The sequence below is a fragment of the Macaca thibetana genome, chromosome 8 (genome assembly GCF_024542745.1).
Source record: "Macaca thibetana thibetana isolate TM-01 chromosome 8, ASM2454274v1, whole genome shotgun sequence".
NCBI classification, from domain to species: Eukaryota; Metazoa; Chordata; class Mammalia; order Primates; family Cercopithecidae; genus Macaca; species Macaca thibetana.
Window position 1 is genome coordinate 109,857,886 of NC_065585.1, and position 14,263 is coordinate 109,872,148.

At 50.0% G+C, this 14,263-nt stretch overlaps 1 protein-coding gene across 2 annotated transcripts; it reads left to right on the forward strand.

The window, feature by feature from the left end:
• The first annotated feature begins 5,578 nt into the window (after window positions 1–5,578).
• On the forward strand, window positions 5,579–14,036 carry DUSP26 (dual specificity phosphatase 26). Of its 2 annotated transcripts, none has more exons than XM_050802566.1 (4): window positions 5,579–6,024; window positions 8,119–8,412; window positions 11,616–11,830; window positions 13,153–14,036. In XM_050802566.1, exons 2-4 carry the CDS (start codon window positions 8,192–8,194, stop codon window positions 13,350–13,352), a joined length of 636 nt encoding a protein of 211 aa, XP_050658523.1. In that variant the 5' UTR covers window positions 5,579–6,024; window positions 8,119–8,191; the 3' UTR covers window positions 13,353–14,036. The 2 variants fall into 2 exon arrangements, with proteins under 2 accessions (XP_050658523.1, XP_050658522.1); XM_050802565.1 differs by having other exon boundaries at window positions 5,653–6,024; window positions 8,116–8,412.
• Window positions 14,037–14,263: the final 227 nt, after the last annotated feature.

Genomic DNA, 14,263 nt, shown 5'->3' on the forward strand with positions numbered 1-14,263 from the left:
TTAAACAGGCAACAATAAAAAGCTGAAGGTTTGGGACTGGGAAGATGCTGATTTAGAAAAATAACATGAAAATGGGCACCCTTGAAGAACATTCTGTGCACCTCCTCCCCTCACCTTGTTTAGCCCATCGCCAGATAAAGTCACAGCGGTCGGTCCTCTGCTATCTGAAGCATTAGGTGAAAGTGCTGTTTCACCCACCGGCAGATTTCAGGGTGAGCCAGCCCAGGAGGGATGGGCATGGCGGTACCTGGGGTGTGGTTGGGAGGAAGCGCTATCCTCTACTTAGGAGGAAGGATTACAGAGCAGCAGGGAGCTTCTCCAGAGATTGAAGAGGCTGCTGGTCCCAACCTTTATTTTCTTTTTTTTTTTTTTTTTTTTTTTTTTTTTTTTTTTGAGAGGAGTCTTGCTCTGTCACCCAGGCTGGAGTGCAGTACAATCTCGGCTCACTGCAAGCACCGCCTGCTGGGTTCATGCTATTCTCCTGCTTCAGCCTCCGGAGTAGCTGGGACTAGAGGCGCCCGCCACCACGCACGGCTAATTTTTTGTATTTTTAGTAGAGACAGGATTTCACCGTGTTAGCCAGGATGGTCTCGATTTCCTGACCTCGCGATCCGCCCGTCTCAGCCTCCCAAAGTGCTGGGATTACAGGCGTGAGCCACCGCGCCCGGCGGGTCCCAACCTTTTGTGCGCATTCGCAGATCCTGCCACAGGGAGCCACATCCCCGAAGGGACAAAGCCAGGAGAGTCACTTGAGAATGATTCATGCCGTTTCTGTTAAATGCCTGGCACACAGCAGGGCTTAATACATTTTAACAACTACCTTTCTATTTTCTTCAAGTCTACTACAGTGGTTTGAGGCACAGGCTTTGGTTTAAAATAGTTCTAGGTTGAAATCCAAGCTCAAATTCCACTCATTAGCTCTCTGACCTCAGAGTGGATTTACCACCAGCGCTTTAAACCTGTTTCCTCAACTGTAAAATTGAATTAATTAAATCTATTTATGGGATTGAATTTGCTAATGTATATAAAGTCCAACCCATAATTAAATGGTAGAAGTTAGAATTGACCTTTAGTGTATGCCATATATTGATGGTCATTCTTGTTTTTGGTTTTTTTTTTTTTTCCGCATTCTATTTTTGAACACCTCCCTGTCTGTATATTTATTTAATCACTTCTTTCAAGACTATTTTGAAATCTATTTTTATCTTTTCTTTTGAGTCACCCAGGCTGGAGTGCAGTGGCACAATCATGACTCATGGCAGCCTCAAACTCCTGGGCTCCAGTGATCCTCCCACCTTACCCTCCCAAGTAGCTAGGACTACAGGTGTGTGCCACCATGGCCAGCTAATTCTTTATTTTTTGTAGAGACACCATCTCACTATGTTCCCTAGGCTGGTCTCAAACTCCTGGCTTCATGAAATCCTCCCACCTCGGTCCGCCAAAGTGTTGGGATTACAGGCACACGAGCTACAGTACCTGGCCCTATCTTTATCTTTCCATAGCCTTATTTTTCCATCTGTAATCTGTTCACCCCAGCATAGTGTATCCATTCATGCTTCTAGTATGGGCAATATGAATTTAAATAAGTATATAAATAAGTGAAACAAATATAGCTCATAGGTCCTTTGATGGAAGTGTATATGAGCACAAATAAGGAAATGGACAAATAAGAGTGGATCCAGGCTGGCCACAGTGGCTCACGCCTGTAATCCCAGCACTTTGGGAGGCCAAGGCGGGCAGATCACTTGAGATCAGGAGTTTGAGACCAGCTTGGCCAAGATGGCGAAACCCTGTCTCTATTAAAAATACAAAATTTAGCCAGGCGCGGCGGCACACTCTTGTGTCCCAGCTTCTTGGGAGGCTGATGCAGGAGAATTGCTTGAACCTGAGAGGTGGAGGTTGCAGTGTGCTGAGATTGAGCCACTCATGCTTGAACTGGGTAAGCAGAGGTTGCAGTGACAGAGCGAGACTTGGTCTCAAAAAAAAAAAAAAAGAGTGGATGCAGGCTGGGCGCAGCGGCTCACACCTATAATCCCAGCACTTTGGGAGGCTGAGGCAAGTGGATCACGAGGTCAGGAGCTCAAGACCAACCTGGTCAACATGGTGAAACCCCGCCTCTACTAAAAATCCAAAAAATTAGCTGGGCGTGGTAGTGCATGCCTATAATTCCAGCTGCTTGGGAGCATGAGGCAGGAGAATTGCTTGAACCCAGGAGGCAGAGGTTGCAGTGAGCCGAAACTGTGCCACTGCACTCCAGCCTGGGCAACAGAGCAAGACTCAGTCTCGAAAAAAAAAAGAGTGAATCCAAAAAGGCTTTACAGAGGAAATGATTCTCCAGCCTAGTCTTGAAACAATGAAGTTTCAGATAAGATAGCCCTGGGTTTGAACCTATGTCCTGCCACACACTAGATGTGGATGAGTTAACTAATCTGACCAAATGTCAGTCTCTCTCAGGTATTCAATCAGAATGATGACACCAATTTAATACATGGGTGAGATTAAATGAGCTGATTGGCAAGGTATGGTGGCTCTGGCCTATAATTCCAGCACTTTGGGAGGCTGAGGCGGGCAGACCACCTGAGGTCAGGAGCTTGAGACCAGCCTGGCCAACATGGTGAAAACCCATCTCTACAAAAAATACAAAAATTAGCCAGGTGTGGTGGCGTACACTTGTTATCCCAGCTACTCAGGAGACTGACACACAAGAATTGCTTGAACTGGGAAGGCAGAGGTTGCAGCGAGCCAAGATCGCACCACTGCACTCCAGCCTAGGAGACAGAGCAAGACTCTGCCTAAAAAAAAAAAAGAAAAAAAGAAAAAAAAAATGCCAGGCATTGTGGCAGGCACCTGTATAGTCCCAGCTACTTAGGACGTTGAGGCAAGAGGATCATTTAAAAGACGATTATTTAAGCCCAGGAGGTTGAGGCTGCAGTGAGCTATGATTGTACCACTGCACTCCAGCCTGAGACCCTGCCTCCAAAAAAAAAAAGAGAAAGAAAAGAAAAGAAATCAAATGGGCTATAGATCAACTCATGAAAATGATCCTCATGGATATGTCAGTCCATGGGCAATTTCTTTTTTTTCTTTGTTTTTTTTTTTTTGTTTTTTTTTGTTTTTTTGTTTTGAGACGGAGTCTCACTCTGTTGCCTAGGCTGGAGTGCAGTGGCGCACCTCAGCTCACTGCAAGCTCCGTCTCCCGGGTTCATGCCATTCTTCTGCCTCAGCCTCCCGAGTAGCTGGGACTACAGGTGCCTGCCACAAAGCCTGGCTAATTTTTTTTGTATTTTTAGTAGAGACGGAGTTTCACCATGTTAGCCAGGATGATCTCAATCTCCCGACCTCGTGATCCGTCTGCCTCGGCCTCCCAAAGTGCTGGGATTACAGGCGTGAGCCACCACGCCCAGCCCATGGACAATTTCTATAGTTACCCATAAACAGCTGTGCACATTGTCTGTGGTGTACTTTAAACCATATTTTCCCAGCTTTTTGAAAAAAGTTCAATGCAGGGTTGAAACAGAAGTCTTGTCAAAGATTGAGATCAGCTTTACCTACAACATCCTCTCAACCTACCAATCTTGAAGACTTTTCACTTAAAATGACATTGATTTTCACCTGAGGTTGGGAGTTCGAGACCAGCCTGGCCAAAATGGAGAAACCCTGTCTCTACTAAAAAATACAAAATTAGCCAGTCATGGTGGCGCATGCCTGTAATCCCAGCTACTCGAAAGGCTGAGGCAGGAGAATCTCTTGAACCTGGGAGGCGGAGGTTGTAGTGAGCTGACATCGCGCCATTGCACTCCAGCCTGGGCAAAAAGAGCGAAACTCCGTCTCAAACAAACAAACAAAAAAAATGACATTGATCTTATAAGTGCTCTTTCACAATTCCTTTTGTGAAAATGTTTTAACTAGGTTTTCCTGGATGCACAAATTAAAATCTCAAATTTATCAGGTCAATTCCTTGGGGTTTTTTGTTTGTCTGATTATTTGTTTGTATTTGCTTTTGTTTGTTTGTTTGCTGAGATGGAGTCTTGCTCTGTTGCTCAGGCTAGAGTGTAGTGGCATGATCTCAGCTCATTACAACCTCCACCTCCCAGGTTCAAGCGATTTTCCCACCTCAGCTTCCCAAATAGCTGGGACTACAGGCGCCTGCCACCATGCCCAGCTAATTTTTGTTTTTTAGTGGAGACGGGGTTTCACCATGTTGGCCAGGCTGGTCTTGAACTCCTGACCTCAGGTGATCTGCCAGCCCTGGCCTCTCAAAGTGCTGGGATTACAGGCATGAGCCACCATGCCCTGCCTCTGTTTTAAATTAAAGGATTTCATTTCTTATTTAAACTGCTGTACCACAAAGGACAAGGAAAAGTGAAAAGAATTAAGTTTGTTTCTCTAGAGAAAAAAAAAAGAGGCTAGGAGGTATGTTAAACTTGGATGGCAGCCTGTCATGGAACCCGGGGTTTGTCACATTGGCCACTACTTTCTCTAATCCAGAGATTGAAACCTGATCTGCCACCACTGCTGGGAATGGAGTCAGTCTTGGTTTCAGATATAGCTGACACCGTCAGCTTCAGTCTGAGCCAATCTACTTCCTGCCTTTCTTCTAGGAGACAGCCAGGGTTCAAGCCAGCCTAGTTCTCAACAGCATCATCTGCTAACATTTATCATCTCCCCACTTCCCTCTCACACAATGAGGTAGGCACTGGGGAAGGTAGCACAGTCCCTGCCTTCAAAGTGCTTACAATCTTGGTACTTAGAATAAAAATGCAGATCAAGTGAATATGTCACTAGAAGGCAGCACATGAGAAATCAATATGAAGATGGCTGGGCACAGTGGCTCATGCCTGTAATCTCAGCACTTTGGGAGGAGAAGGTGGGCTTATCACTTGAGGTCAGGAGTTCAAGACCAGCCTGGTCAACATGGTGAAATCCCGTCTCCACTAAGAAATAAACAAACAAAACATATGTACAAAAAATTAGCGGGGCATGAAGGCAGGCACCTGTAATCCCAGCTACTTGGGAAGCTGAGACAGGAGAATGGCTTGAACCTGGGAGGTGGGGTTGCAGTGAGCCAAGATTGCACCACTGCACTCCAGCCTGGGCGACAGAGTGGGACTGCATCTCAAAAAAGAAAGAAATTAATATGAAGATGAATGTTTTGAGAGTCTGGGGAAAGTGACGTTCACTATGAACTGAGCTGGTGGAAATGGCTTCCTGAATGAAGGAAATCCATGGTGCCTTCTCCATTTTGTGGGAGGCACAGGTTTAGAGAGTGGATAAGGACATAGACTGCAAATCCAGGTTGCCATTGTTTGAACAAGCTCAGCTCTGCCAGTAATGAGCTGTGTGACCTGGGCAGAGTACTTAGCCTCTCTGTGCCTAGGTCGCCTCCTCCCTAAAATTAGGACCACAGTAATCATGCCTCCCTCATAGATTTGTGGGGAGGATAAAATGTCTTAAGCTACATGAAGTACATGGCATATAATGAAGGCTAATGGGGGCTACGGACCGTTGTTCTTTATGACACGGTTTCTTGAGACCGAGGCGTGTATAAGCCAGTGCACAGAATCGTGTCTATGTAATTAGTTAATTCTGTCTGAGAGGAGTGTGTGTGTTTAAGACACTGCCTGGGATGACTTATAATGTAATCTTTAGGCAAAACGCTTTGTAATTGGTGCAGCTCTGAAAACACACGCATGCATTCCAGGGGGTGCTGCTGGGGCTCGGCGGGGCCGTGTCTGGTCTGTAAGGAGCGCCGGCTCCTAGGGGGTTGCTGGGGAGCCCACGCTGCCGGCGACTCGGGCCACTGAATGTGAGACCGAGTCCCTGTATGTCACCAGTGCACACGCTGATTTGAACCCTGCTTCGACGTGCGTGTCATGGCTTAAAAATAGCTGCTAATCTGTCAACCTGTCTTGGGCAGAAACAGCGGCGGCGGCGGCGACAGCAGGGGGAGCGTCATGGCCGTGGCGCTGTCTGCGCCGGCGATCCGCCTTTCGGACTGAGGCCCAGCGCAGCGCTTGCAAAGAGGTAGAGGGGCTGCGGTGGGCCTTCGCCTTCCCAGCTGGCTCCCCAGGCCGGAGAGAGGCGCCCAGCTAGGGGAGACGGGAGAGGGAGGGGACCGGGAAGCAGGCACCCGAGCCCAGCGAGCCAGCCGCGCTCTCCCGGGCGACCTCCCTTCGCGCGCGGGGCCGGGCTGCCTGGTTGGGAGGACTGGGGCGACAGCCATGGACCTGTTACAAAGGCGACCGCAGACGGAGGGAGGGCGCGGCGGGCCACCTGGAGCCGACGGATGGGATTGGAGAATGCCCAGGGCTGTATCCTGAGACAGAAAGGGGCTTCTGCACCCCCTCCCCGGGAAAAACAGCCCCACAGAGCTCCTTCTTAGACCTGGGCTCCTTCGCGCTTCCCCCATCCCATTCATCATCTCGTAGACAGCAGACTCGCTAAGAGGAAAGGTTGTATTGTAATAAAGTAATGGGGTCTTTAGGCCTGAGTGCAAAGGTAGAAGAAGATGATGGTGATGGTGATAGTGATGGTGGTGATGGTGGTAGGGATGATAGTGATGGTGGTGGGGATGATGGTGATGGTGATGGCTGTAGTGCTATATTTCTGTGCTCCTTCTGGACCCAGCCATTGAAAACTCTCTCTCTCCCTAAACACCCTAAGATCCAATCTTCCCTCACCAATCGGGGTCCTAAAACCCCTCTTTTAATGCCCTGTAAGTGCTTGGTTTCTCTTGGCACTGGGGCAAGGGAGAGCTGGGCCTTGGCTAGGGGTGTGAGACGGGGACAGAGCGTGGGCAGGGACAAAGATGGTCTCTCACTGCTGGTCATAGAGTTGAAGTTCCCCTGGCAGGAGGCCGGGAAGGGAGTGGGAGGGGATTCTGCAGGCTCCAGGACCTCCTGCTTTCAAACAGGCAGGACCACAGGTGTGAGAAGATGGGAAGGGAGGGGTCTTGCCATTGTTGCCTCGCTGCCTGAAGGTCCCAGGGCAAGCCTCAAACACTGGTCCTTCCCAGCTCTGCAGCTCAACAGGTCATCTGAGACACAACTGCTAAGCCCCTGGTTATTGACCTCATGTGTTTTGTAGAGTCACTTGACTCCAACAGCCATACACTTGGTAATTCTAAGCCTCTGAGCCCCTGGACCTGGCAGGATCCTTCATTTTTCCCTTTCCTTCCTGCTTTCTAGCCCCCCACCATCCACCTCTGTCCCCCTCCCCTCAAGACACACACAGACAAAACACTTCAACCCTGCATCAGTTCCGCCACCATCCACCTCTGTCCCCCTCCCTTCAAGACACACACAGACAAAACACTCCAACCCTGCTTCTATTCAGAAATGCTCACATTAGAGCTGAGATCTGATCAGTAATTTCTTAATGCTGATCCAAGGAGGGGAGTTTGCCTGTTGTGCACATAGATTGGTGCCTTCTTCCATAAGCTCGTGCATTCAGCAAGTATTTTTTTCCCAAACTTACTGTTCCTCTTTATTGCTATTCTCCACTCACCCCATCCCCCGCCCACCACACCCTTCCCATAGCAGGTTTATCTCTGAGGCAGTGGCAGGTCATGAAGGGGTTAAAGTCTAACTCTCTGGCACAGAGGTGGCAGGCCTGACATGTGTCGTGGCCTCAGCTGCTGTTGTCTCCCTGCTAATTGTCTCTGGATGGGTCTAAAGGTACCCCCAGCCCCATCCCAGCTCCCTAGGCTCTCTCCCTATAGCCCCAGGCAGATGAGACCCAGTTTCCAGCTGGCAAGATCCCCAGCAGTGGGGACAGCCACCCAAGTGCTAAGAGTGTGTGTGTGTGTGTGTGTGTGTGTGCACACGCGTGCTGGCAGTGGGGGTGGGGTGACAGAGCAGAAATCCAGCAGCTGGGCAGCTCCCTCTCCCCGTAAACAAGGACATGTGACTCTCCCACCTCGTTGCGTGGCAGAGCCAAAGAGCTGAGCAAAAGGAGCTGCTGCAGCTTGAAGGAAAAGCCACCCCTGAAGGCTCCCGCCAGAGCCAGGCTTTACCTTCTCTCCCTCTAGAATCTTCTCCCGAAGGACCAGCCCAGGGAAGGGAAGAAGCTGCTCTGGACTCACTCAAGTGTGTCTCACACCCCTTCCTCTTCCAGCAGCAGCTACCTGGCGACAGAACCCATCATCACCGCAGCCACTCCTGCAGCTGCCACGGTTTCTGCCACCTCTAAGATGTGCCCTGGTAACTGGCTTTGGGCTTCCATGACTTTTATGGCTCGCTTCTCCCGGAGTAGCTCAAGGTCTCCTGTTCGAACTCGAGGGACCCTGGAGGAGATGCCAACCGTTCAACATCCTTTCCTCAATGTCTTTGAGTTGGAGCGGCTCCTTTACACAGGCAAGACAGCCTGTAACCATGCCGATGAGGTCTGGCCAGGCCTCTATCTCGGAGACCAGTATGTATCGGGCAGACTGGGCCCACGGCAAAGCGTGTGTGTGTTTGTGTGTGTAAGAAAGGAGAAGGGTGGCAGACAGCATGGAGTGGTGTCATTGGTTCCTGGTTGAAGATTGAGGGGATAGGGCACATGGGCCGAGGGTAGAGTCTGCAGGTTTGGGAGAGTTTGGTCAGGATTATTGAAATGCCCAACTCTGGCCACAGTGTCTCTTGCCTGTAATCCCAGCACTTTGAGAGGCTGAAGCAGGAGTATCTAGAGTACAGGAGTTCTAGACCAGCCTCAGCAACAAAACCAGACTCCATCTCTACTTATCATTTTAAAATAAAATAAATAAAATAAAAATACCCAACTCTGGACAGAAAGACTCTGTTCCAGTAATAATATCATTCATGTATCACATATTTATTATTATGTGCCAGTGCTACATACCAGGCACAATAGATGACTTCTCTGACCTTCCATCTATTGTGCAATGTCTCTGGGAAAAGGCAGTCACTGGAAGCCAGGAGCAGTAGGTAGGAAGCTGCAGTGGTTTCTCTTGAGACCAAGCAAAGCGGCAGTGCCTACAGAGATTCTGCAATTTGAGGGCTAGTGGGGGAAAAACATCAAAGGAAGAGCCATCCCCACTTCTCTCTCTCAAAGTTATACAAGGATTTTGTTTTTGTTTTTGTTTTGCTTCTTTGGTTTGTTTTGGTTTCTTTTTTTTTTTTTTTTTTTTTTTTTTTAGTGTCACTCTGTCACCCAGGCTGGAGTGCAGTGGTGCGATCTCGGCTCACTGCAACCTCCCCCTCCCGGGTTCAAGCGATTCTCCTGCCTCAGCCTCCAGAGTAGCTGGGACTACAGGCATATGCCATGTTGCCCAGCTAATTATTTGTTTGTATTTTAGTAGAGACAGGCCCAGGCTGGTCTTGAGCTCCTGAGCTCAGGCAATCCACCTATCTCGGTCTTCAAAGTGCTAGGATTACAGGTATGAGCCACTGTGCCCAGCATTGTTGTTGTTTTTGAGACAGGGTCTCGCTCTGTTGCCCAGGCTGTAGTGCAGTGGCCCAATCTCAGCTCACGACAAACTCCACCTCCCGGGTTCATTCTCCTGCCTCTGCCTCCCAAGTAGCTGGGATTATTGGTGCCCACAACCAAGCCCAGCTGATTTTTGTATTTTCAGTAGAGACGGTGTTTAGCCATGTTGGCCAGGCTGATTTTGAACTCCTGGCCTCAAGCGATCCACCGGCTTCGGCCTCCCAAAGTGCTGGGATTACAAGCATGAGCCACCGTGCCTGGCCTACAAGGATTTTTTTCACACTCATTATCTCTCTTAATCTTCACAACAGCCCTGTGAGGTAGGTATCACTATCCCTGGGTTACAGATGAGGAGACTGAAGCTCAGAAAAGTTGTGACTGGCCCAAGGTCACACAGATTGTAAGTAGCAGAGCCAGGACTTGGAGGCTCAAGTTCAGTGCGCTTACTGCTTAAGGAGTTTGCCCTGGACAGGACATTCGCCCTGAGATATGACTGTGGTGCCCAGGGGCATCTGCCACCAAGCTGAGGGGTCTGGGCCAGATGAACACCTGAAGGCGACGTCATAAAACAGGGTAAATGTGGCCAGGCGTGGTGGCTCACATCTGTAATCCCAGCACTTTGGGATACTGAGGCGGGTGGATCATGAGGTCAGGAGTTCAAGACCAGTCTGGCCAAAATAGCAAAACCCCGTCTCTACTAAAAATACAAATATTAGCCTGGCGTGGTGGTGGGCACCTCTAATCCCAGCTACTTGGGAGGCTGAGGCAGAGAATTGCTTGAACCCGGGAGGCAGAGGTGGCAGTGAGCCGAGATTGTGCCACTGCACTCCAGCACTCCAGCCTAGGTGACAGAGCAAGACACTATCTCAAAAAAAAAAAAAAAAAAAAGGTAAATGTGAGCCTTGGAATATCTGGCAAATACACAAGAGGGTTCTGGGTGTCAACAAGAGTAGAGACACAGGGGAGTTACGTGTGGAATGGATGTCAGAACCAAACTATCTCAGGGTGAGCAGGACCGATGAAATGAGCAGAACAATCTGCCTGACATTCATTTCCCCTCTGCAGCATCATGGCTGCATGGCCATCTCCTCTTTCTGCCTGAATACCCCAGGGACAGGAAAACCACTCTCTCCCGAGGTGCTCCACCCTTTCCTTAGCCAGACTCCACCATTAAAATGTACTTCCTTGTATGAAATTGAAATCAGCTGGCCAGGCGCAGTGGCTCATGCCTACAATCCCAGCACTTTGGGAGGCCTGGGTGGGTGGATCATGAGGTCAGGAGTTCAAGACCAGCCTGGCCAACATGGTGAAATCCCATCTCTACTAAAAATACAAAAATTAGCTGGGCATGGTGGTGGGCACCTGTAATCCCAGCTACTCAGTAGGCTGAGGCAGGAGATTTGTTTGAACCTGGGAGGCAGAGGTTGCAGTTAGCCGAGATTGCACCATTGCACTTCAGTCTGGGAGACATAGCAAGACTCTGTCCCCCCCTCCCCCTCAAAAAAATGAAATCTGCTTCCCTGGGGCTTTAATTCCTTGATCCTGATTCTCGCCTTGAGAACCCTACAGATCCAAGACAATCCCAATTCCAGAAAACACACTTTCAGTTCTATTATGGCTATTTTTACCCCATCCCCTTAGTCTTCTCTTCTCCAAGCAAAATATCCCCTATACCTTCAACCACGGCTCACAAGACAAGACTCCAAGTCATTGCCCATCTTGATTCCTCCCTTCTGGGTCACTAGTAAGTAAAATAGTGTGCTTAGGCCAATAGTAGGATCCAGGAGGCCAGGCATGATGGCTCACGCCTGTCATCCCAGCACTTTGGAAGGCTGAGGTGGGAGGATGACTTGAGGTTCAACTCCTTGAACTCAAGGAGTTCAAGACCAGCCTGGCCAACATGGTAAAACCCGATCTCTACCAAAGATACAAAAAGTATCTGGATGTAGTGGCATGTGCCTGTAATCCCAGCTACCCGAGAGGCTGAGGCAGGAGAATCGTTTGAACCCAGGAGATGGAGGCGGCAGTGAACACTATAGCCTAGGAAGCAGAATGAGACTCCATCTCAAACAAACAAACAAAAAAGAATCAACAATAGGATTCAGGAAATGAACAGGGTGTACTCAAGGGACTCTTCCCCAACAACCTGTCTTTTCTACTCTTCCTTTAACCTCTACTCAATGCAGGGATATGGCTAGCAACCGCCGGGAGCTTCGCCGCCTGGGCATTACGCACGTCCTCAATGCCTCACACAGCCGGTGGCGAGGCACGCCCGAGGCCTATGAGGGGCTGGGCATCCGCTACCTGGGTGTTGAGGCCCACGACTCGCCAGCCTTTGACATGAGCATCCACTTCCAGACGGCGGCTGACTTCATCCACCGGGCACTGAGCCAGCCAGGAGGTAGGAGGGGAATGCCAGGAGCAGGAAAGAACAGGGTACCTGGAATTTGGGGAAGTCCAAGGGTCTGAGAGTGGAGTGAGATTTTAGTGACATCACAAAACGCTCAGGATCTTGTTAAGAAAGAAAAAAATATCTCAACCATTTTTTTAAAGCAATACAGAAAAAGACAAGAAGGAAATTATCAAAAATGTTAAGAGTGTCAAGTTATACCTGGGTGGCATGATTATATGTGATCGGTGTTTTCTTTTTTGTTTTTTCGAGATGGAGTCTTGCTCTGTCGCCCAGGCTGGAGTGCAGTGACGTGATCTCGGCTCACTGCAACCTCCATCTCCTGGGTTCAAGTGATTCTCCTGCCTCAGCCTCCCAAGTAGCTGAGATTACAGGGGCGTGCCACCACATCCAGCTAATTTTGCATTTTTAATAGAGACGTGGTTTCACCATGTGTGCCAGGCTGGTCTCGAACTCCTGACCTCAGGTGATCCACCCGCCTCGGCCTCCCAAAGTGCTAGAATTACAGGTGTGAGCCACTGCACCCAGCCAGCAAGAGGATTTCTTGAGCCCAGGAATTAGAGGTTGTAATGAGCTATGATTGTGCCACTACACTCAGCCTGAGAGGCAGAGCAAGACCCTGTCTCTAAATACATACATATATTCAATGGTTGAGAATAACAAGCTAGAATGGTGGGGAGATAGAGGAAGGGGCTGGTAACGACAGTGTTTTCAATTGATTCATTCACGCTACTCTATGCAAAGCTGGCTCTTACATCAGTGGTGGGTCTCCACCTTTGACCCCTTTCAGGTTTCTGGACACTGAGCCATTGCATGTCACCTTTCTCTCATTCTGTCCAGGCCTCTCCCCTTTTGCCAGGGATCTGCATTCGTAACATCCACTCATCTGCACCCATTCCTGTCTTCACGCACCTGTACTTACCTGTCTTCCTTTTCCCTGTCCATGTTTTTTGAGCTGGAGTTTCGCTTTTGTTGCCTGGGCTGGAGTGCAATGACACGATCTTGGTTCACTGCAGCCTCTGCCTCCTGGGTTCAAGCGATTCTGCTGCCTCAGCCTCCTGAGTAGTTGGGATTACAGGCGTGCGCCACCACGCCCAGCTGATTTTTATATTTTTATTAGAGACGGGGTTTCACCATGTTGGCCAGGCCGGTCTCAAACTCCTGACCTCAGGCGATCTGCCCCCTTCGGCCTCCCAACGTGCTGGAATTACCGGCGTGAGCCACTGTGCCCAGCCCCATGTCACCCTTTCCCCAGCCTCCTCCAAGCTGCCACAAGCAGTCTCGAAGCGCTCTCTCTGTGTCTCTCCTCTCAGGGAAGATCCTGGTGCATTGTGCCGTGGGCGTGAGCCGATCTGCCACCCTGGTACTGGCCTACCTCATGCTGTACCACCACCTCACCCTTGTGGAGGCCATCAAGAAAGTCAAAGACCACCGAGGCATCATCCCCAACCGGGGCTTCCTGAGGCAGCTCCTGGCCCTGGACCGCAGGCTGCGGCAGGGTCTAGAAGCATGAGGGGAGGGGGAGAGAGGTCAGGCCAGGCCTGTGGGTGGGTCCCTGGCTCCCAGCTGGAGATAGGAGGCCCAGGTGGCAGGTAGCAGGAGGCCCAGATCACCCATCCTCCCCTGGGGTCAGGAGAGGCCGAGTCCCAGGCCACTGTCACTCTTTGTGGGAGGGGACGGGGAGTGAGGTTGGGCAGTGTGGTGGATGGGCACCCAGGAAGGGTTGACCAGGGAAGGAGGCAGCTAGGCTGTAGATGAAACATGGTCCTGGGATTCAAACACCGCTGGGATCTGGCCAGGGTGCTCCCCGGGATTCACAGTCCCTTCCCCTCTTTGTGCCCAAGTGTTCCCCTCTCTCCCTCACCAAAACAAAAGGGCCATCTCTGCCCTGCACTTGTGCAGAAAGTCAGGGATGCAGCAGGCATGAATGCAATGGTGTAGAGTTGTGTGAAACCCCTAGCATAGAGACAGACAGCGAAGAGATGGTGTGAAAAGCTTGCAGAACCAGAGAGAGAACCCCACAGACTTTCCACTCCAAGCGCAGGAGGAGGTAGCTAGCGTGTGAGGGTTGGCACTAGGCCCACGGCTGCTGCTTGGGGCCAAAAATGTACAGAGGTGCATGGCTGGCAGTCTTGAGATGGTCACTCGCTTACTGGATCCAAGTGTCTCGAGGAAAAATAAAGATCATGAAAAAGAAGAGAGTTTCTTGAAGTCATTAACAGTTTGAAAGAGTTCTAGGCCTCTCTCCTGGGAACCCCAGCCTTGCTGGAGAAAAGGACAGTTCCCGACTCCCTTGTATCCTCCACCAGCCTTCAAACCTCTGCCAGTTCTTCTCGTGCCCTTTCTCCCAAGTCCAATTTCATGCTCCTACAGGGATATCTTGGGCTGTTGTTTCCAGCTAGTCCACAAAGGGGCAGCAAAGGA